The 21,584-nt window shown below is 33.8% G+C and overlaps 1 protein-coding gene across 6 annotated transcripts in view; it reads left to right on the top strand.

Annotated features, from left to right (window-relative positions):
• Positions 1–508: 508 nt before the first annotated feature.
• LOC132733704 (calcium/calmodulin-dependent protein kinase type II subunit delta-like) overlaps positions 509–21,584 on the top strand; it is a 118,229-nt gene continuing 97,153 nt past the window's right edge. For 4 of the 6 annotated variants that reach the window (XM_060720375.1, XM_060720373.1, XM_060720371.1 and 1 more), the window contains exons 1-2: positions 510–655; positions 8,081–8,175. In XM_060720375.1, the coding sequence (XP_060576358.1) occupies positions 591–655; positions 8,081–8,175 (160 nt within the window). In that variant the 5' untranslated portion in view covers positions 510–590. Of the gene's footprint in view, positions 656–8,080; positions 8,176–21,584 lie in introns of all 6 variants that reach the window. The other 2 variants (XM_060720370.1, XM_060720369.1) reach the window with 1 other exon arrangement.

The following is a 21,584-nucleotide window of genomic DNA, read 5'->3' as shown; positions in this document are numbered from 1 at the left end:
ACTTAATTTAAACATGTAGCGCTTCAAATATAATTATATTTTACTATAATGTAGCAAGTAATAATAGTAATAATTTATTATGGAAACTATTTTATTGTAATATGTAGTTCTACTCATTTACAAGTATTTAATTACACAGGCATCAAATCCGCAAGGGCAATCGGAGACTCGAAATTTCGGATTTTCAGGGTCGGGGTGGGGAGAGGAGCAATCGAAGACTTTAAATTTCGGATTTTCAGGGCAATAACATAATTTGGTCCGAGGTTTCAATAAATATCACGATTAAATTTCTTTAAGACTTTTATTTGCTTAATTAATAGTTTATACATGCAGGACTACTAGTTCATCAAAACATCATGATTTATTTAAAATTGCTATTAAACTTTAAAGCCCTGAATCGACGATCGACCCAATCACAGTGGTCAGCAACGGTTAATGGTGTTTGGTGAATATTTCGGTTACAGTTGACCACGGAGTAATATAAATCCGTGAGTTGACAGATTGTTTGTAAACATACCCACGTGTTTATCGATCTCGTTTTTGACACGAGAATTAACGAGACAGTGCGAGAAGGCCATTTACGATTCAACATGGCCGTACAAAACAGTACATCAAAATTTAATGATAATTACGAATTAAAAGAAGAATTAGGAAAGTAAGTCGCACAGCATTTGTGCTTTGGATTTAATTGTTGTATTTCAGCTACATAATAATATCGGACTTTATAAAGTTTCCAGTAATAAGTTTGTATTTTTGTTTCCGGAGTCTTGACAGCTCAGAAACGGTGTTTCGGTAAAATTCTCTTGGACTGATGAAGATTATCAAAATTTTGGATTTTATTATTCGAGATCAAGTTTTTGGAGTATTGTGTTTGCCACGATAAATTAATATTGTGGTTAGATATATACATGAATTATGAAGGCATCAATGAGTGGTCCATATGGTGCCCGTAATTGTCTCTGAGCAGAATAGTTTAATTTCTGTCCTAAGATTATGACGTTTGTGCCCTAATCTCGGCCCTGTCCTAGAGACAACACCTTTACTTATGTGTCAAAAAAGCTTAACAAATGTTCAAATAAAAGAAAACAGTTGGATATTTTAAAACATCAAAGTAAATTTAATATATCTGCAACATTTCTTCAACATAAAACTATTGGATCATTAAAAAATATAATGAACCAAACTAGCAATAAAGTAGCATTGTGAAAATGCTTTGTGTAACAAATCATGGCCACCTGCAGATACTTCTTGTCAAAGCAGTGTCATATTAAAATTTCTCAATTATTAATGGCACGTTTAGCAAACTTTTCATAAGGCAGAATCTGGCTTAGGTCAGCAACTTTACATATCTAAGGCCCATTTAGCTAAAGGTCTTCAACGTACCCTTATATATAATCATGTCAACAAAGATGTTCTCTAAATATAGTACACAACTCTATTGTCGAATGACGCACGGATTTATATTACAGGGATCGGACACTCCCAGTTAACCCTATATAAATGCTTAAATATCTTGTCGTGCACCCGATAAAGGTACATCGATCGATAATTTACCGGCGCGAAGCGTAAATGCCCGTTCGCAACGGATACCTACTTTACAAAATACCATATAACTTTTTCATTTATTATCCGATTTTGGAAATTTAAAGTTTATTTTGAAGAAAAATACTTGGTTAATTCAAATATCTAATTTGTTTTTTTAAATGTACAGTTTATCTGTCCGCAACGACGGTTAAAAAATTAACTTTACGAAATCCGCGGTAAATTTACATTTTTTTATATAAAAAGCAGGTATTTGAAATTTATTATTACGGTACCATAGTACTTTCAGTTTCAAAACAAAAAAGAAGCCGATGTAAGTTATTCACAGATGATCAAAGATGCAATATTTAAGATTTGTTGGGTTATGTAGTCAAATTTATTAACGCACAATTGTTTTACGGGTAATGTATTGCGGCCTTGACACGTGAAGAAAATTTATTCATTTTTTAGTACAAAATATTGCCGAGATTGTCAATATTGCCATTTTCATAGAATATTTAAATTTCATTCATCATTTATATCATTATTATTTTTTTGTAAATCTGTTTTCAAATGTCGGTGCAGTGAAGTATAAATTAAGACAATCATCGTAACAGTAAAGTTCTCTCGTGTGGCTGTCTCGATTCCTGCCTTTTTAATGTCACTCGTATATTTTAATCCGTATATTTGAATTATTCTTTTTATTTGAATGCCTGTAGAAAGATATTTATTATACTTTTTAATGTAACGCTAGAAAAACAATAAAAATCTTTACAGTTTGAGTCAGTATTTTGCGAAATAAAAGTAACTGTTGATTATTTTTTACACATCGCTTAAATTTCTTTCAAGTTTAATTACTTTTGAAGGGGGGTAAGTGATAATTAAAAAACCTTTATTTCCAAACTTTCATTTCCAGGTTACATGTGATAATTGCAACACTCAATCTTCAAAAACAAATATAATTTGAATGTATATTTTGTATATGCGCGGTCTTTAACTACAGTTCATGTGGTAAGAAAATGATTCTGAAGAGGATATATATAAATACAATGTAAATCTATTTTCTTTATTAACATTTATAAATGAAATTGAAAATATACAACTAAATTTGTATAGTCCTTTCTCTGAAAAATGATGAAAATTAACATGTGATAAATAAATCATTTGACGTGAATTGTTTAGGATATCTATGAAAAAATTATGTTTCAAAATAAAAAATAATATTATAAAACAGCTCTATGCCAATAAAAGTTTCTTCCTTGCCAATCTAATGAATTCATCTATATAGGAATGCTTGTCTAGAATGATCTGAAAATATATTTAATACACTTAATAGTAGAATATTTACTATATTTATATTAATATACAGGTAATCAAATAAAAAATGTACAAATCATTTGAAAATAATTCACAGAAATAAAGACACATTTCAAACATGAATTTCTTTAAAAGTTTTTTAGCAATCAAGAAACGTTTTTTTGCAATGCCATCATTAAACCATGTAAAAAATAATTATCTTATTCTGAATCGCGGTAATAATTCGTGCTTGAAGTAAAAGGGCGGCGAAGTGTAGAGAGTATGCCTAAACAATAGGCGAATATTTTTTAAATTAGATACTTTTTAACAAAGCGTTGCAGCGTTCTATCAGCATATTTTCATATAATAATACTTGAGCGACACAAAATAATACTGTATCAATACATTCATATGTGTATAATTTTTCACAAAGCTGCAATAACACCACATACTCCGGTGAAAATCTGTCATATTTCGTACTCCGCACGTTCCGCCATCTCATTCTGTCCACCTTTATCCGATTCCGCGCATGCGCGCGACGGGACTTTAAGCTAAACGAAAGTGTCCGATCCTTGTAATATAAATCCGTGAATGACGTCAGGATGTTCACTAGCCATGAAATCCTGAGGGTCATTTTGACTAAGTTTTACCGACTACAAGGCCAAGTCCCCATGATTTTAACAAAATCTGACCCTCCAGAAAAATCCTGAGGGTCAGATCAGGCCTTTTGGAAATTTGAAGGGTCTAAGAGTCATTTCAAGGGTCAAACGGACACCCTGGACGTCATATGAGGTCTCACATGACACCTAAATGTCATGGCCGACTGTAGTCGGCGTAATTGATGTTTTAGAGTTAAATAGTCAATTTGATGTTTTAGAGTTAAATAGTCAATTTTAATGAAGGTATTTATATTTTGATACTTTAATTGGTATAGAACGATATTAAAATAATTGTTTTATCGTAAAATACACAATAATTGATTCAGTGTTCGAAATTAGCAGTAGTCAAATAGCCTCTGACTACTAAATTTCTCCCCGGGCTTTTGGACTAGAGAATATTCCAATCTGGTAGTCCAACCAGCCTAGTCGATTCAAATCCTTATTTCTTACACTGTTGATTGGGTCAAGTGTATAAATTTGCAAGCGAAAATTAAGTTAAATCAACTTATGTTATTTAGGTTAGGTTTTGTAACGGGTCTAATCCAAAACTTTTAATGCCGCATCAGATGAAAAACAAAAATGTTAATTAGTGGGTTATAAAGTTTTGGAAGCCAGAACTAAGGCCCATTCTGCTCTAGGAATTCTATAATTTGTATTTCTCACTAACTTTCTATCTTTGTTATCTTGACAAAGTTTACAAAAAAATACTCATTTTCAGGATGTTCACTAGCCATGAAATCCTGAGGGTCATTTTGACTAAGTTTTACCGACTACAAGGCCAAGTCCCCATGATTTTAACAAAATCTGACCCTCCAGAAAAATCCTGAGGGTCAGATCAGGCCTTTTGGAAATTTGAAGGGTCAAAGAGTCATTTCAAGGGTCAAACAGACACCCTGCATTTTCCATCTACATGAACTAGTTTTTGCCCTGTTTGGAATCAGTTACACTGCCGCACTGTTATATTGCACCCTGTTACTCGTGGGTTTGTTCCTACAAAAATTGGTATTTTTCACTAACCATAATACAACATGTACGTCATGTATATACAGTGCACTTCGGATACAACGAGATCGTTGGGACTTTGGATGATTCCTCGTTATAACCGGGTCTCGTTATAACCAGGACAGAACAAATTGAGATATCCCACACCGTCGAGCATCATTTATTTCTACTTTCGCTTTCGCCTACATCCTTTTATGGGAAGTTACTATTTGCAATCAGAAGTTTGTTTTATTTAAATATGCATGTTTATAAATTTATCTAGCTACATGTATCATAGAATTTAAACAAAACATGAAAACACAACCTACGTCTAACCGCATGTTTTTTTTAGCTCACCTGAGCTTGCTCAGATCGATGAATGTCCGTCGTACGTCCACAATTGCTTGTGAACACTCTAGCTGTCGCATTTTTGCCTCAATCATCATCAAACTTGGTCAGGATGCTTATCTAGTTGAAAGCTCGGATGAGTTCGAACATGGCTCATCTCGGATGAAAAACTAGGTCACAAGAGCTAAAAATAGAAAAACCTTGTGAACACTCTAGAGGTCACATTTTTGACCCAATCATCATCAAACTTGGTCAGGATGTTTGTGTAGGTGATAGCTCGGATGAGTTCGAACATGGGTCATCTCGGATGAAATGTAGGTCACAGGAGCTATAAATAGAAAAACCTTGTGAACACTCTAGAGGTCACATTTTTGAACCAATCATCATCAAACTTGGTCAGAATGCTTGTCTAGTCAATTGCTTGGATAAGTTCGAACATGGTTCATCTCTGATGAAAAACTAGGTCACAGGAGCTAAAAATAGAAAAACCTTGTGAACACTCTAGTGGTCACATTTTTGCATCAATCATCGTCAAACTTGGTCAGGATGCTTATCTAGTTGATAGCTTGGATGAGTTCGAACATGGGTCATCTCGGATGAAAAAGTAGGTCACCGGAGCTAAAAATAAAAAACCTTGTTAACACTCTAGCGGTCACATTTTTGCATCAATCATCATCAAACTAGGTCAAGATGCTTGTCTAGGTGATAGCTCGGATGAGTTTGAACATGGGTCATCTTGGATGAAAAAGTAGGTCACCGGAGCTAAAAATAGAAAGACCTTGTTTACACTCTAGCGGTCACATTTTTGCATCATTCATCATCAAACTTTGTCAAGATGTTTGTCTAGGTCTGGACTACAGGTGCAATTTCATCAAAACTTTAGGGAAAGGATCAATACCATGTCTAGATGTGCATCTCATCAACAATTTTCGGTTGATTGATTTTTGTCAGAGTTTTTGCCCTTTCATGATTTTAATTTTGAAATTTGTCCTAACTACACATGTACTCGTGTTATACAAGTAATGCGATTTCAAAGAAACTTTACAGGATTGATCGATAGCTCAAATTCTTGTGCATATTACACATGTTTTTAGGTTGAATGATTTTTTGCAGAGTTACGGCTATCATGAAGGGACACATGTGATACTGATTGTTCTCGTTTGGTTTATACAGAATTTATTTTCCACTGTACATGTACTTAATAATGTTAATTTTTGCTCAACAAAAGAAGTTGAATATTAGGTATATATTAAAATCATTTAAATGCTTTTCACTCAAAATGGCCTAAGATCACATGAAATATTGATTTTCCATTTAATTCTGAGTATAATTATTTTCATTCTTGTACTTTTTACATTTTAAGGTATGACCACCCTAATTGGCACTAAAAGACAGTCACTGAAACATTTACAACAATTAAGTCATTTACATGCCGTAAAGGACACCTGCATGCAAATTTACGAGTTATGGACACTTGTGTGAATAAAGCTTTGAAATAAGAAGAGCTATTTTTAAGAAATAAAAGAAAGCTAAATAATCTATAATATCATAATATGTGGCTTTTGAACCTCAGTTGAGCTCCTTAAAACCTGACATTGCAATGAATTCAGCATATTCATGACTGCTGTCTTGTACAGACAGGAATGTTATTCAGATAGCATTCCATTGTTATTGAATAAGAAAAAGTAAAGAAAGGAAATGCCAAACAATATTTTTCACAATGTAAAGGTGCCCTCATTGGAATGTTATATATCAAAGATATCTTAAGGCCCTATCAAACTAGACTGCGCTTGCATTGTGTTGTTAAATTTAACAAAGTGCTGCGAGATCGCAAGAAAAATCTGATGTTTTTGATGACATGGAGACTTTAAGGCGTCTTGGTGGCATCCCTACAACAATAATGGCATTGCAACAGAGATTTCACAATGTTGTAATGAGTTTTTAATCATTTAAATGGCAATTGTATGTGTTCGGACTGCGCTTCTTCTGCATCCATTGCGCTTTCACAGCTCTCTTGCGGCGCTCACCCTGCACTGAAATAGTTAAACTCCGTAAAAGCACCATAGAGACGCTGCACAATATCCTTACAATGCGATAATTAGGCAATCCTTCTGCACTTTCATGGCGTCTTGTTGCCTTGCAGGAGTTGGTACGGCATCCTTACTGCAATCCCACTGCACTCTTATCGGAGCGCAAAGTTATAGGGTTTGTTTCGAACATGCTCAAAATGTGCGCCATTGGTCAGCATTCTATGCTTGGGGATCTCACTTCTGTTTCCTGAATTTTCTTTAGATCTTACTGCGCTCATCTCAGCATTCTGAATTTTCTTTAGATCTTACTGCGCTCACTTCTGTGTCCTGAACTTTCTTTAGATCTTACTGCGCTGACCTCGGTATCCTGATTTTTTTAGGATGCTGTAAGAACGCCGCTTTAGTGTGACAGGGGTTATAGAAGTATTTATTTCTGTAAATGATACTCTACAACCTTTAACAAAAAAAAGGGACAGTTTGTGAGTAGGCTGAAATTAACACCAGTCCTATCTATTCAGTAATTTTATTAAACCCTCAAGTCTTAAATGCACTTGTCCATCATTCATTTTTTTTAGGAAACTTCTCAAAATAGACATTGGCACTGCTGAATATGAAACAGTGCAGACCCTGATCATATTACAGCAAACTAAGGGTAATTTAATCTGCATAATATTTCAAGAAAATCTAACTTGTGAAAAATGTACATTTGTACCAAGATTTTAATAAATAAAAAAAGATTGAAAATTCAATTAATAGTTTATATTTACATGTATGTCATGTGTGATTAATCATTAATGATATTTTGACCTTTTTGATAATTTATGTGGATTGTAAGTGCTGTTTGCAATGTGTAAATTACTTTGTTTTTCACTTCACAATATTTTACTTTTGAAAACATTTTAATGGAACTCAGCATGAAAACTTCAGCAATTGTTCTGTATTTTTTACTGTTTCCTTGGAACATGTGATGATCAAGGTCAACAGGTCATGGAAACTAGGGTAAAGTTTATTTTTAGAAGAATCGCTTGATTGAAACAATTTTGATATTCATATTTATGTCGTTGTCATGATTGTTGAACATTAGATAAGTAAGAAGTCTTTTTCAGACCAATCACTATATATGTTTAGATGAATTGACATTTCTTTAGGAACTTTCATATTGCATGTTGACATTTAATATGCTGATTTTTTTTTTTTTATTTCATACATGAAGTTTTTCTGTAATGAGATTATATTTATTTTCAGAGGTGCTTTTTCTATAGTGAGAAGATGTGTTCAAAAATCTACAGGTCTAGAATTTGCAGCAAAAATAATAAATACAAAAAAATTATCTGCTCGAGGTAAGTGTCTTTGTTTTGCAAAGTCAGATCAATGGAGATATTCACATTTCTAAGATAAATTTTCCTTTAATAAAAAAATTGATTGAATGAAAGTGCAAACAAATGACCAGTAAAAAAAGCAGATGAAAGAGAACCTGGTGAGAAAGGAGTTTATGAAACAGGACTCGTTTCAAATAATGAAGATAGTCAATATTCTTAGTGTCTCTTTTTATTCCTCTGTATTTAACAAGTGAATTTGTCTATGTATTAAATTTCTCTCATTGTCACATATGATGTTCCCTGACAAATTAGATTTGAGTGTACAAGTTGAGAAACATGACACAAGTGTAAATGAGATGTCTCCAACAAATCAGGTCATAAATCTACAATTTACTTGGACTATTGCACATGTTGTCAGGAATAGTTGATTTGAAATATACATGTGTAGCATGTGTGGTCTAGCAAAATATTGAAAAATGTCAATCTGAAAAATGTTAATTTCCTCTTTGATATATATATTTTTTATCTCATTGTGAAATATATATATTTTTTTTTATTTCTTTGTGAAACACCTATCATCTATATGTTTTCTTTATACTGACTAACTTTTGTGAAAAGGTCATACCAAAGACCTTTATATAAATGATAGGGCAACTGCTTCAGCCTACACTCTGGTGTCATCATTTAAGAATGTTTACATTATGACATCTCAGTGAAGCCAACCTAAACTAGAGTTTTTATAAAATCCCAGACACAGTTATTCTTCCTACTGCATGTATTTATGTGTTATTTCTTAATGATTCAATTAGAATTTAGCAGGTATGCCTGCACAATCAATAAACTCTGGTAATCCTGATTGGCTTAAAATTGTGAAAGTAAAAGAAATTTCAATACACTTCGTTCAATTAAGCTCTTAAATATCTGTTTTTAAAGCTGGCATTGACTTAATGTCCTTTTAAATGTTTATCTTTGGTCTTATTAAAAGTTTAATAGTTGTTTAGTTTAGAATGGGAACATTGTTTAGTTTGGGATGTGAACATGTATCTTTGCCATTAAAGCTGATAGTCTGTTTGCTTGTTTTTCACTGAGGAATGTCATTAAGATAAAGATTGTTTGCTGTCGCCCTATCTCATCACTGTTTACTAATGTAATTGGCATGACAGCATTTAAAACATTTTAAAGTACAAACATTTTTTTCCAATGCATTATGAAAATGACAACATAATTTGTAATGTTAAGGAGAATATGCTTTGTAAGTTTTACAAATTTCCATATCTACAAACACTGTTAACTGTACAGATGTATGTGATTCTACTAAATACACAAATTGAGTTATTGTTACGCCAGTTTCTCTTTATTACAATATCTTTATTGCAACCATTTCCCTTAAAGTGAATAATGCACTCTTTCCAGAAAAAAACCCCCCAAAAAAACATGTTACATCTAGGGTTTTTTAAAAAAAAAGAAAAAGTTTTTCACTTAACCAAAATCTGCACCTTGTAAATTGGTCATTATACATTCTTTTCTCCTTTTCAAGGAAGCATTTAAACTATTCATTAGTTTTAAATCTCATATCATGTTTTTTGCAACAAGGAAATGTAATGACATTTATAAGCTCCTTTTTTTTCTGAGAAAAAAAAAGACCTATTGCTACAGTCATGTTGTAGGTGAAGTTGCTGTTGATGTCCAAAAACTTTTAAGTTGGTCATAATTTTCATTATGTATCTGGTTGACGGTCCATCTGTCTGTTAACAATTTCCATGTATCTTTTAAACCGCTGGAAGGAAATTTGAACTACTTGGAAGAATTATGTGCAGAGTGCAGGTTTGACTCTTCCTCATGTCAAGGATGAAGTCTTACTTGAAGTCATTTTGTATGAATTTTAAAATTAAGTGTCTGCTCTGTATCTTTTGAACTGAAATTAGATCTTTTTGGCAGAAATATTACTTGTAATAAGACGATGTGCAGAATACAGGTTTAGGCTTCCTGAATGATTACTTCATTTATATAGACTTTAGGAAAACACATTTAAGTTTCATTGTGTGAAACTGCAATCTCTAGAGCTTAGATATATAGCATGTAGCATTGCCTTATTGACCTTCACAAAACTGATAATGAATTATGTCACTTGATCTATATAGACTTATGTAGGAAAAAACACATCTCATGATCTGAGACTTACTGTATGAAACTATGATCCACAGAGCTTAGATATTTGGCATGTAACTTAACTTTGTGGAACACAAAATAACTGGTATAAATCATGCCCCTTAGGTCAATATTGGCCCTGCCCAGGGGGAAAACTGCATTTTCCAGGCACTCTCTGTTTGATTTGGTCAGTGAAGAGTAATTCTGAACAAATACACTGTCAATAAGATCATGAATTATTCCCTCTACATTAACTATTTCTGTACTGCTGAAAAATTAAAGCAATGACCGCTTTTTAACATCTGATTATTTCTCAAGAAAACTTCCATATTCATCAGAAACTTCTAAACTCATTGTAAGCAAAATAAACGAGTACTCCAATCTGAATCAGGTTACCATCCAGTTATAACAAAAAGATGGTCAAATTTTTATTTTAAATGCCCCATGTACACACACTTATACTAAAATTCAATAAACATTTTTCTGAACACATGTCCAACATGCTACTTTCAAAAATGAATGGAACATTTTCATTGACTATTTCACATGATAAATGATGGCAAATATGTACAAAAAAAATATTGTGATGAAATTGAGTTTTAATTGCAAAGAGACATGAATAGTCAGTCAACAATTGACTTCATAAATCTTTACCATCTTGCAGTACTATTTTAAGAAAGGGAAGTAGTAAAACGGATGTGAACTTGTGGTGAGTTTGGAAGGTTTTTTGGACTCAAAAGTTGTCAACCTTGTAATTTATAGGTAATTTACTTGTTTGACATTTTATTATGTCATGATTGATTATACATATCTTAATATTTTTGACAAATTTAGAGATATTTATATTGTGCTATGTTCATATGATATTTATGTCCCTTTGAAAGAATTGTTACGGCAAAATGTTTTGTGGGGAATTACTCAATGGTATGTTATTGTAAATCTGTGCTACTGTATGTGGTGATAATTTACCTACATGCAATTTCCACGGAGTATTAGCCAAAGGTATGATTTTTTAGCCAAAAGTAGGTCACTGTATGGTGGTCAATGAGAACCTAAATGTGCAGTAACCTGAGGGCTGTTGGTGCCAAGCAAAGGGTCACCTTACATGCCGTCATTCATACTAGAGACTCTAATACACCATCCTTATCAACTGCACACTTTGTAGAGCCATTCCCTTCGGCTTTAGTCAGGACACTGTCAGTTAACTTCATGCAAGCCTAGTCGTACTGCATTATACGTAACCCCAAGCTGTAGAGAACATGCCAACTTGCCGTCTTACACATAGCATTTGTTCTTCAATCATCTGCTGATGCTCCGCGCCTTTTCAATGACATGCACATACAGAGGGGAAGTGAGAAGTCAAATTGGGCTACTTAGACTTGTATACTTTTTACAGGTCATACATGTACACGTATATAGTTAATGGATACTTAATTGTACTTTTGTCCTTGATGATTAGAGGGAGATTATTTCATAACATTTCTAAAATTATTGACAACACATCCTGAGCTATATATTTGTGAGAGTGGATGGGGTAAGTTATATCTGTGAATGATATAAAAGTAAGTCTTATCCCTGGGACAAACGATGCTCAAGACAGCCCATCATTTTCATGGTTTTAGTTATGTTACCAAAGGTTCTCACAATAAAATGCAGCTATCTGTCTGGATCAGTTACATGTTAGAGATGTTATCACTGCTTGGACATTAATCAATCAATGTGCTAGAATTATGAATAATTACAGATACAGCACAACCTCAGACATATCAAACAAGATTCCAGAAATGTCTAAGATGATTCACAGATTTCTAAAGGTCAGCTAAAGACCCAATGTCTCAAGTTGTTGACATGATTTTAATATATATACTGGGGGAAAACTAGAACAATTTCAATGGATATTTATTAAATAGCCTTGTTGATTCTGAATTCGTTAGATGGAAAAGAAAACAAAACAATATAGTATAAGGGAAGCTTTTCAAACATTAAAATGACAGACAAGATTGATAATGCACTCAAGGATGATTTTGGTGATGATTTAAACAGTAAAGGCTCCCATGTGGTTTTTACTTCCTGCCTATGTTAGGAACCAGTGGCAACTCTAAATGAATAAAATTGATATAATTTGCATTGCAAATATTTCACATATTGATTAAAATGCCTCGTCTATCACCGTTGGCTAGAAAATTATACAACATTATTATTGGCCATTGATTTATATCTATTTTCCCATGAACCACATAGAATATAGTACTAAAGTAATTGATTGGTGAGACATTGCACATCTGTACAGTTGTAAAACAGGGATAAGTCATTATTTTTTCTGGTGCTACGTTTACTTCCTTATGATTAATTATATTTCCATTTCGAATACATTTTCTCTTTTCCTTTGTGAAAGGTTGCTAATTAGTCTTAGAGAATTGTATGATTTTTATACTACAGTATTGGGTCAGATATTGATGAAATAAGGTGTGTTTATACATACAGCAAGCTTTTTATATGCCCGAAAGGGCATATTATGTTATACCCCCTGGCGTCCGTCCGTCCGTCCGTCCGTCCGTACGTCCGTCCGTCCGTTAGCAATTTGGTTTCCGGAGCATAACTTAAGTTCCATTTGGCCCACAATGTTAAAACTTCATAGGATGATTGTCCATATTGGGTAGAAGACCCCTATTGATTTTGGGGTCAAAAGGTCAAAGGTCAAGGTCACTATTACCTTAAAACTGAAAACGGTGTCCGGAGCATAACTTAAGTTCCATTTGACCCACAATGTTCAAACTTCATAGGATGATTGTCCATATTGGGAAGAAGACCCCTATTGATTTTGGGGTCAAAAGGTCAAAGGTCAACGTCACTATTACCTTAAAACTGAAAACAGTTTCCGGAGCATAACTTAAGTTCCAATTTGCCCACATTGTCCAAACTTCATAGGATGATTGTCCATATTTGGTAGAAGATCCCTATTAATTTTTGGGTCAAAAGGTCAAATGTCAATATATCCTTAAAACTGAAACAGTTTTCGGAGCATAACTTAAGTTCTATTTGGCCCACAATATTCAAACTTCATAGGATGATTGTCCATATTTGGCAAAAGACCCCTATTGATTTGGGGTCACTAGGTGAAAGGTCAAGGTCACTATTACCTTGATACTGAAAACAGTTTCCGGAGCATAACTTAAGTTCCAATTGGCCCACAATGTTCAAACTACATAGGATGATTGTCCATATTGGGTAGAAGACCCCTATTGATTTTGGGGTCAAAAGGTCAAAGGTCAAGGTCACTATTACCTTATAACCGAAAACAGTTTCCAGAGCATAACTTAAGTTCCATTCGACCCACAATGTTCAAACTTCATAGGATGATTGTCCATATTGGGAAGAAGACCCCTATTGATTTTGGGGTCACAAAGTCAAAGGTCAAGGTCACTATGACCTTGATACTGAAAACAGTTTCCGGAGCATAACTTAAGTTCCAATTGGCCCACAATGTTCAAACTACATAGGATGATTGTCCATATTGGGTAGAAGACCCCTATTGATTTTGGGGTCCAAAGGTCAAGGTCACTATTACCTTATAACTGAAAACAGTTTCCAGAGCATAACTTAAGTTCCATTCGACCCACAATGTTCAAACTTCATAGGATGATTGTCGATATTGGGTAGAAGACCCCTATTGATTTTGGGGTCACAAGGTCAAAGGTGAAGGTCACTATTACATTGATACTGAAAAATATGTTTCCACCCATAACTTAAGTTCCATTTGACCCACAATGTTCAAACTTCATAGGATGATTGTCCATATTGGGTAGAAGACCCCTGTTGATTTTGGGGTCAAAAGGTCAAAGGTGAAGGTCACTATTACCTTGATACTGAAAACAGTTGCCGGAGCATATGTTAAATTCCATTTGGCCCACAATGTTCAAACTTCATAGGATGATTGTCCATATTGGGTAGAAGACCCCTATTGATTTTGGGGTCAAAAGGTCAACGGTTAAGGTCATCCTTACTTAAAAAAAAAATACTTTCGGGCATATAATGCTCCGCCTAGCGGTGCTCTTGTTTATCCTGCGAAACAACCATTCATTTGTGAATTGTTTAGGATTCTATGTCATAAATTACTTTGAAAATCATGTGTTTTTTTGTTTTTGTTTTTTTTTTTACAAAATTTTTCTCTTATGGGAATGCAGTGAATTCCAGTTATGACTTTTTTGCTTGAAATTTCCAGATTTGGAAAGGGTTACACCTAATAATGCCTAATATAGACCTCTACAAATATGTTTCAGCCCTCAGGGGTCAGATTAAACATGTTTCATGAATGTGGTTTTCTTTTTATCTTATTAAAAGTTTATTTTTGATTACTTACACAAATTTGAATTCAGGTGAAAATTGCACCGCCGTTGTGGTTATATAATACAGGGGAAAAGTGAAATGTAAAGGTAATAAGCTTAAAAATGTTACCAAACAAGTAGTTTGCAGTTGAATTTTTAAATTCAGTACAATTTAATTGGTTACTGTGTAAAAAAACTATCTTCGAAGACCGTTCTGTAATGATAACATGGAATGATATGTAGTGGAGAATCCATTAAGTGTTAATGTGTATATTTGTTTAACTAACTGATACTAAATACCAGCCAGCCAGGATAGCACAATTAGGAGGAATTTCTGCCACTTGCCTGAGATCAATACACGACAATACACTACAATAGTGATCAGCAACTGTAACAAAACATACATTGCTTCCATTACATGAAAATCTCAATACACCTTACATTTTGATCATTTTGGTCTGTTAACTGTTTGAGGCTGTTCCCATGTTACTTAATGGTCAGACATTCCCATTTTGTACAGGCAGTCAGTTTTTATTAATTTTTCCTTGCTTATCACTATTTTAAATGTGGTTTTGAAAAGAAGTTGGGGGGGGTGGGCGGTTTATGACACACAACTCATCTTGCTTATAGGTAGTGACAAATGATCGAGTCAGGAGAGACCACAGATTTCTTGATACTGCTTGATAAACTTTTTTTTAAACTATTATGACCATTCCTCGCATTGAATGCCTGGTGAGCGGTATAGACTGCCATGGTCTTCTTGCTTATGAAAAATATAACACAGTGCAAGTCTGGGCTTTAAATCTCTATTCCCCCTATAAAAACACACACACACAACCCTGCCCCTCCCCAAACACATTCCTACACAAAACCAAACACACACATACAAACAAACCAAACAACTGCTTTAGAGTCACATTATACTAAGAAAACTCAGACACATAAAAAGCAGGGTGTTATTCTGAATATAATTTTCTGTCATTAAAGGGACAACCTTAACAATCAGTAAAATGTTTTCTCAGGACTGTAGACATGTCTTGGAGCAAGTTTTATATATGTGTGTGTTTCTGTCGGTGGTTTACTGTCTCATTATTGTTTAGCCATTCTTCAGTCTTCCCTGATTAGCACCAATCCTTTTCAGATTATGTCCTATCTTGTGATATAAAATATTTTACATGATTTCCATATTAACACTCTTCTTGAATTATATAAAGTCTCGGTAGGGTTTCTAGTAATTTTTTTCTCCTCGATGGATCACAAAAAAGGAATCCTCTCTGCAATATAGTTTATGATGTGGAAAAATGTTGGTCGTATTGATTAAAACACTGGTAGTGAATTCAGCCCATTTATGGTGCTATATAATCTTGTCTTTTGTCTGAGTGGTGATGAGGGGTGAGGGTGAGAAATATATCATTCTATGTGACACTCTCTTGTTCCATTGTGACACAAAACTTACCAATAAGTTCTTGTAGAATTTTGTTGAAAAATTAAGTTGACCAGATTTTTACCTTTTCCTGATAATAGAATTGATATTATATCTGTTTTGATATTGTTTGCCTTTGAAGTCTTGTTAACTGGAAAAAATTAGACTTTTGTTACCTCAGTGCATTATACTGTTATCTGCATAACAATTTACATGGAGTTACAACATACTTGAGCAGGGTTAATACTTTGTTTTTACCTTTGAGAATTACTCTTGTGTTTGTCCTGTAGTAAAATTGGCATAAATGTCAGAGCTGTACAGAGAAACTTCCTGTGATTGGTTATAAAAATAAATTAGTTCTTGATAAAATACAGGCCGTTATTCTCACAAATATTTCCATAATTGTTCTTTTTGATTTTCATCAGTGCATGAAAATGGCAACAATTGGTGATTGAAAAGTTACAAGAACTATTGAGCTTTTCGGTAACATATAACACTTATTGGAAGGACACTTGGTTGTATATAGCATTGTTTGAATTAGACAAGATTCCTAAATATAGCACTTAGTTGAAATAGTGTATAGTAGTTGTTTGTGCACCAGTTGTCATCATTGGCGACCCACCCAAAACTGAAAAGAGCAGTGGAAATTAACTGAGATTTTACCTTTTGTCTGTCCCAGGACTATGCCTTATCTGTGTGCAAAATTGCAGTCCAAGGGCCTTTAATGTAGATTATACAAACTGTCTCTTCTGGTCAGCTCTTTTAATACCAGGGAAAGACACAAAGTCCCAGCTATTGCACATGGTTACATTAGATTAGTGCATAATTTTACAAATTTGACTGACACTAGCAGCAATAATGTCACCATACAGTTATCATAGAGCGTGACTGTACAAATCATTTTATGTAGTCTTACCTGATGCTTTTTCTGTTGGTAGCTTAGTTGAATTAAGCTTTTTAGCTTATCTTTTACAAAGTGACATGGTGAGCTTTTGTGATAGCTTTTCGTCCGGCGTCCGGCCGTAAACTTTTACTTTAAACAACATCTCCTCATAAACTGCTAAGCCAATTTCATCAACTTCACAGGAATGTTCCTTTGGTAGTCAACTTTAAAATTGTTCTAAGAATTTAATTCCAAGCAGAACTCTGGTTGCCATGGCAACCAAAAGAAAAAACTTAAAATATCTTCTTTTAGAAAACAAAAGAGCTAGAACTAATATATTTGGCATGAAACATCATCTAGTCAGTGTCTACTAAGTTTGTTTAAATAAATACCCTGGGGTCAAAATTGGCCCCGCCCGGGGGGTCATTGATTTTCCGTATTTATATATAGTAAAAAACTTAAAAGATCTTCTTTTAAAAAACCCAAAAAGCTAGAGCTTAGATATTAAGCATGAAATATCTTCTAGTGGGTGTCTACCAAGTTTGTTCAAATAAGGGCCGTGGGATTAAAATTGGCCCCGCCCCAGATTTTTCATGAAATATCATCTAGGGGATTTTTCATGAAATCATTGATTTTAAGTTTGTTTAAATAAATACCCTGGGGTCAAAATTGGCCCCGCCCGGGGGGTCATTGATTTTCCGTATTTATATAAGGTAAAAACGTAAAAAATCTTCTTATAAAAAACCCAAAGAGCTAGAGTTTAGATACTAAGCATGAAATATCTTGTAGTGAGTGTCTGCCAAGTTTGTTCAAAGAAAAGCCCTGGGGTCAAAATTTTTTTTTTTTGGGGGGAGGGGGGGTCATTGTTTTTCCCTATATGTATATAGTAAAAACTTAAAAATCTTCATATAAAAACCCCAGTGCTAGAGCTTAGATATTTATCAATGGGTGTCTACCAAGTTTGTTCAAATAAAAGTCCCTGGTTTAAAATTGGCCTTGGCCCAGGGGCCTATATACAGGTGAGCGCTTTCAGGGCCATCATGACCCTCTTGTTTCTTCAAGCCAGGCATGTTCATTGTATAAATTGTAATGGCTCAGGTCATGTTGATTTTAAAGTTATTCCACACAACTATTAGATCATTTCAATCATTTGAAATTGGAGCAAGTTTAATATTTAATAATATTTACTGAAAATCATTTTGAAAACAAAATGTTAGTTAATATTTAAATTTCAATGACATAGTCATATCATTTTGTTACTAGAAGTAAATTAACAACATTTTCAAACATTCAAATTGTAAAGAATGAGAAATATGGGTTCATTTTTCAGTAGGTGCATGGAAATTGTCAATAATGTACCGGTAATTGACATTGGTGTAAATTTTCAAATTTGTCTTAGAGTAAAACCAAATCAATATTTAGAAGACAAATCTGTCCTTTGGCAATATTTAGAGACAAAATAAAAGGTAATCTATATTGAAAGTGTTTTTTTTTACATAATTATAATTAAAAAGAGGAAAGAAATGAATTTTAATAGTTTGGTTTTAAGTAATCTTCAGTATAGACTTGTTTAATTTCAGAAACTACAAGTGATGTTGATTACTTATATCAAATAATTACAGAAGTTAGTGATATGATTGTTAAACATTATGTGATGTTTATTACTTATTGTCCCCCACCTTTTCGAAGAAAAAAGGGGGAATATAGTAATAGGCTCCGTCCATACGAACCTAGAGGTACTTTTGTGATTTGGAGATCAATGGGTAACAGTAAATTCTCTTTAATCCTATTCATTCTGTTTTTACTTGTGTGTCTTTTTTTAAGCCTTGTGTGACTAAAAATGGCCAAAAAGATCAAAGGAAAAGTCACATAAGTACCATTTTGTGAGTATGTCCGTCTGTCTGTCCGTCCGTCACACTTTAGTGTCCGGTCCATAACTTTGTCATTTATCAAAGGAATCTGAAATAACTTGGCACAAATGTTTGTTATAATAAGACGATGTGTCATGCGCAACAACCAGACCCCTACCTCCAGGGTCAAGGTCGCACTTGCTCATTCAAGGTCAACATTGTCTATTTGATGTCCGGTCCATAACTTTCTTATCTTTGAAGGGATTTTGTAAATACTTGCCACAATTGTTCACAATAATGAGATGATGTGTCATGCGCAACAACCAGTCACCTACCTCCAAGGTCAAGGTCACACTTGGAGGTCAAAGATTAACATAGTCTGTTACAGGGTATATTTTGTATCCGGTCCATAACTTTTTCATAGATCAAAGGATTTTGTAAATACTTGCCTCAAATAGTCACTATAATAAGACAATGTGTCATGCGCAACACCTGCATCCCTACCTCCAAGTTCAAGGTCACACTTAGAGGTCAAAAGTTAACATAGTCTGTTTTAGGGTATATTTTATGTCTGATCTAGAACTTCTTCGGTTTTTGAAATAACTAGGCACAAATAGTCACAATAATAAGACAATATGTCAGGTACAACACCTGCACCCCTACCTCCAAGGTCAAGGTCACACTAAGAGGTCAACGGTTAACAGTGTCTGTTATATGGTATATTTTGTGTTCAGTCCATAACCTTTTCATAGATCAAGGGATTTTAAAAACACTTTGCACAAATAATCACAATAATAAGATGATATGTCAGGCACAAAACATGGGTCCCTACCTCCAAGGTCACACCTAGAGGTCAAAGATTGACATAGTCTGTTATAGGGTATATTTTGTTTCCGATCTATAACTTCTTCTTAGTTCAAGGGATTTTGAAAATACTTGGCACAAATAGTAATAATAATAAGACGATATGTCATGCACAACACCTGCACCCCTACCTCCAAGGTCAAGGTCAAACTTAGAGGTCAACGGTTAACATGATAGATTTTTAAATTCAGTGTTTCATTTCACTAGTATTTCTTTAATAAATTTATTGTTACATTTGCAGATCTAGCATTGATCATAATTTTGGACTGAAAGTCCTGAGATCCATACCTCAATCTTTTGAAATAGCACAATTTTATGCTTCATATAAAACTACCCCGAGGCGGGGGACGTTGGTAACTCTGTTACAAAATCATTGTGTCTGTATGTTTCTCTTTAAATGTTTTATGTCTACTTCAGCGCTTTATTCGATTCATATTCAACTTGTATATATACTACATTATTTAAGATATAATTGAATTTAAAAGACTTATCTTTTTTAAAAAATGAAGTTTATTTATGTTTGAATTACAAAGAAATCCGGTGTAGTTATAAAACTTAAAATGGTTAGAAAAAACACTGAGCTATTTGATGTCATATCTGTGACTTATCCTTGGAAGTATAGTAACCACTGCGTATTATTTCATTTGAAAGATATATTATACCCTATTTTATTTGTCATATTGTGAAATATAGAATTTTGCATGACTGTAAAAATGAGTGTTTAAATTGCATGAAGATTGATTCATAAAGCTTGTGTAAATCTCAATGGAGGTATGAAATAGTTTCGAAATGATGGTGTGTGGGCAGATGGTTGATTAAATGAATGTTATACTTTCATTGAAGATGTTTCACAGATAAACATTGTGTCACAAATATTGCCATGGTTATCTGTTTGATAACTATCTGTATTTGAACAGGCACAGCAGCTTATTCAATGTGGTTTATTAAAAAAGAATTTCCATTTGTTTTAATTAATGGGTGATTTTGTTCTCAAAAGCTATATAGCAATATCATTAATTAAATGCTAATTGATATGAGATTTTGATTAAAATATACCTGAATAAAATTTTATCATATGAAAATATAGAAGCATGAGGGTCAAAAGTAGGTCATTAAGTCAATCTAATATATACAATTACCAGACATTGAAGAGAATTTCTCCCAGTCTTGAGAACTCTCAATCTTTGTCCTATTGTATGCCTCTCACCTCCCCACCCACATGTTAAGTTCTAATGGCACCAGTACAAAGAACATTGGCATGTTATATAAAAAGCAAGTAGTGGTGTATGGTGCATACATAATTTTCTCTCTCACCCCTATCTTATACGATATACGATATATACGATGTTCCCTATCTTAAAGATATACAATGTTCATCTTTTATTATTTAATCAAGATTTTGATAAGAGAATGTGCAAATTATAAATGGGAAGCTGCATTTCCAAACTGGTCAAATTGAGTTGGTCAGGTTTTTTTAGCTCACCTGTCACAAAGTGACAGGGTGAGCTTTTGTGATCGCTTTTCGTCCGTCGTCCGTCTGTCGTCCGTCCGTCCGTAAACTTTTACTTTAAATGACATCTCCTCATAAACCACTAAACCAATTTCATCCAAACTTCACAGGAATGTTCCTTTGGTGGTCACCTTTAAAAATTGTTCAAAGAATTTAATTCCATGCAGAACTCTGGTTGCCATGGCAACCGAAAGAAAAAACTTTAAATATCTTCTTTTAAAAAACCATAAGAGCTAGAGCTTAGATATTTGGCATGAAACATCTTCTAGTGAGTGTCTACCAAGTTTGTTCAAATAAAAGCCCTGGGGTCAAAATTGGCCCCACGGGCATTGATTTTCCTTATATGTGTATAGCAAAAACTTAAAAAATCTTCCTTGAAAAAAACCCAAATAGCTAGAGTTAAGATATTAAGCATGAAACATCTTTT

This window comes from Ruditapes philippinarum, unplaced genomic scaffold, assembly GCF_026571515.1.
Source record: "Ruditapes philippinarum isolate M1 unplaced genomic scaffold, ASM2657151v2 ctg802_1_1_1_1, whole genome shotgun sequence".
In the NCBI taxonomy this organism is placed as follows: Eukaryota; Metazoa; Mollusca; class Bivalvia; order Venerida; family Veneridae; genus Ruditapes; species Ruditapes philippinarum.
The sequence above is the reverse complement of the archived record's forward strand: the minus strand, read 5'-3'. Positions and strand labels throughout refer to the sequence as shown.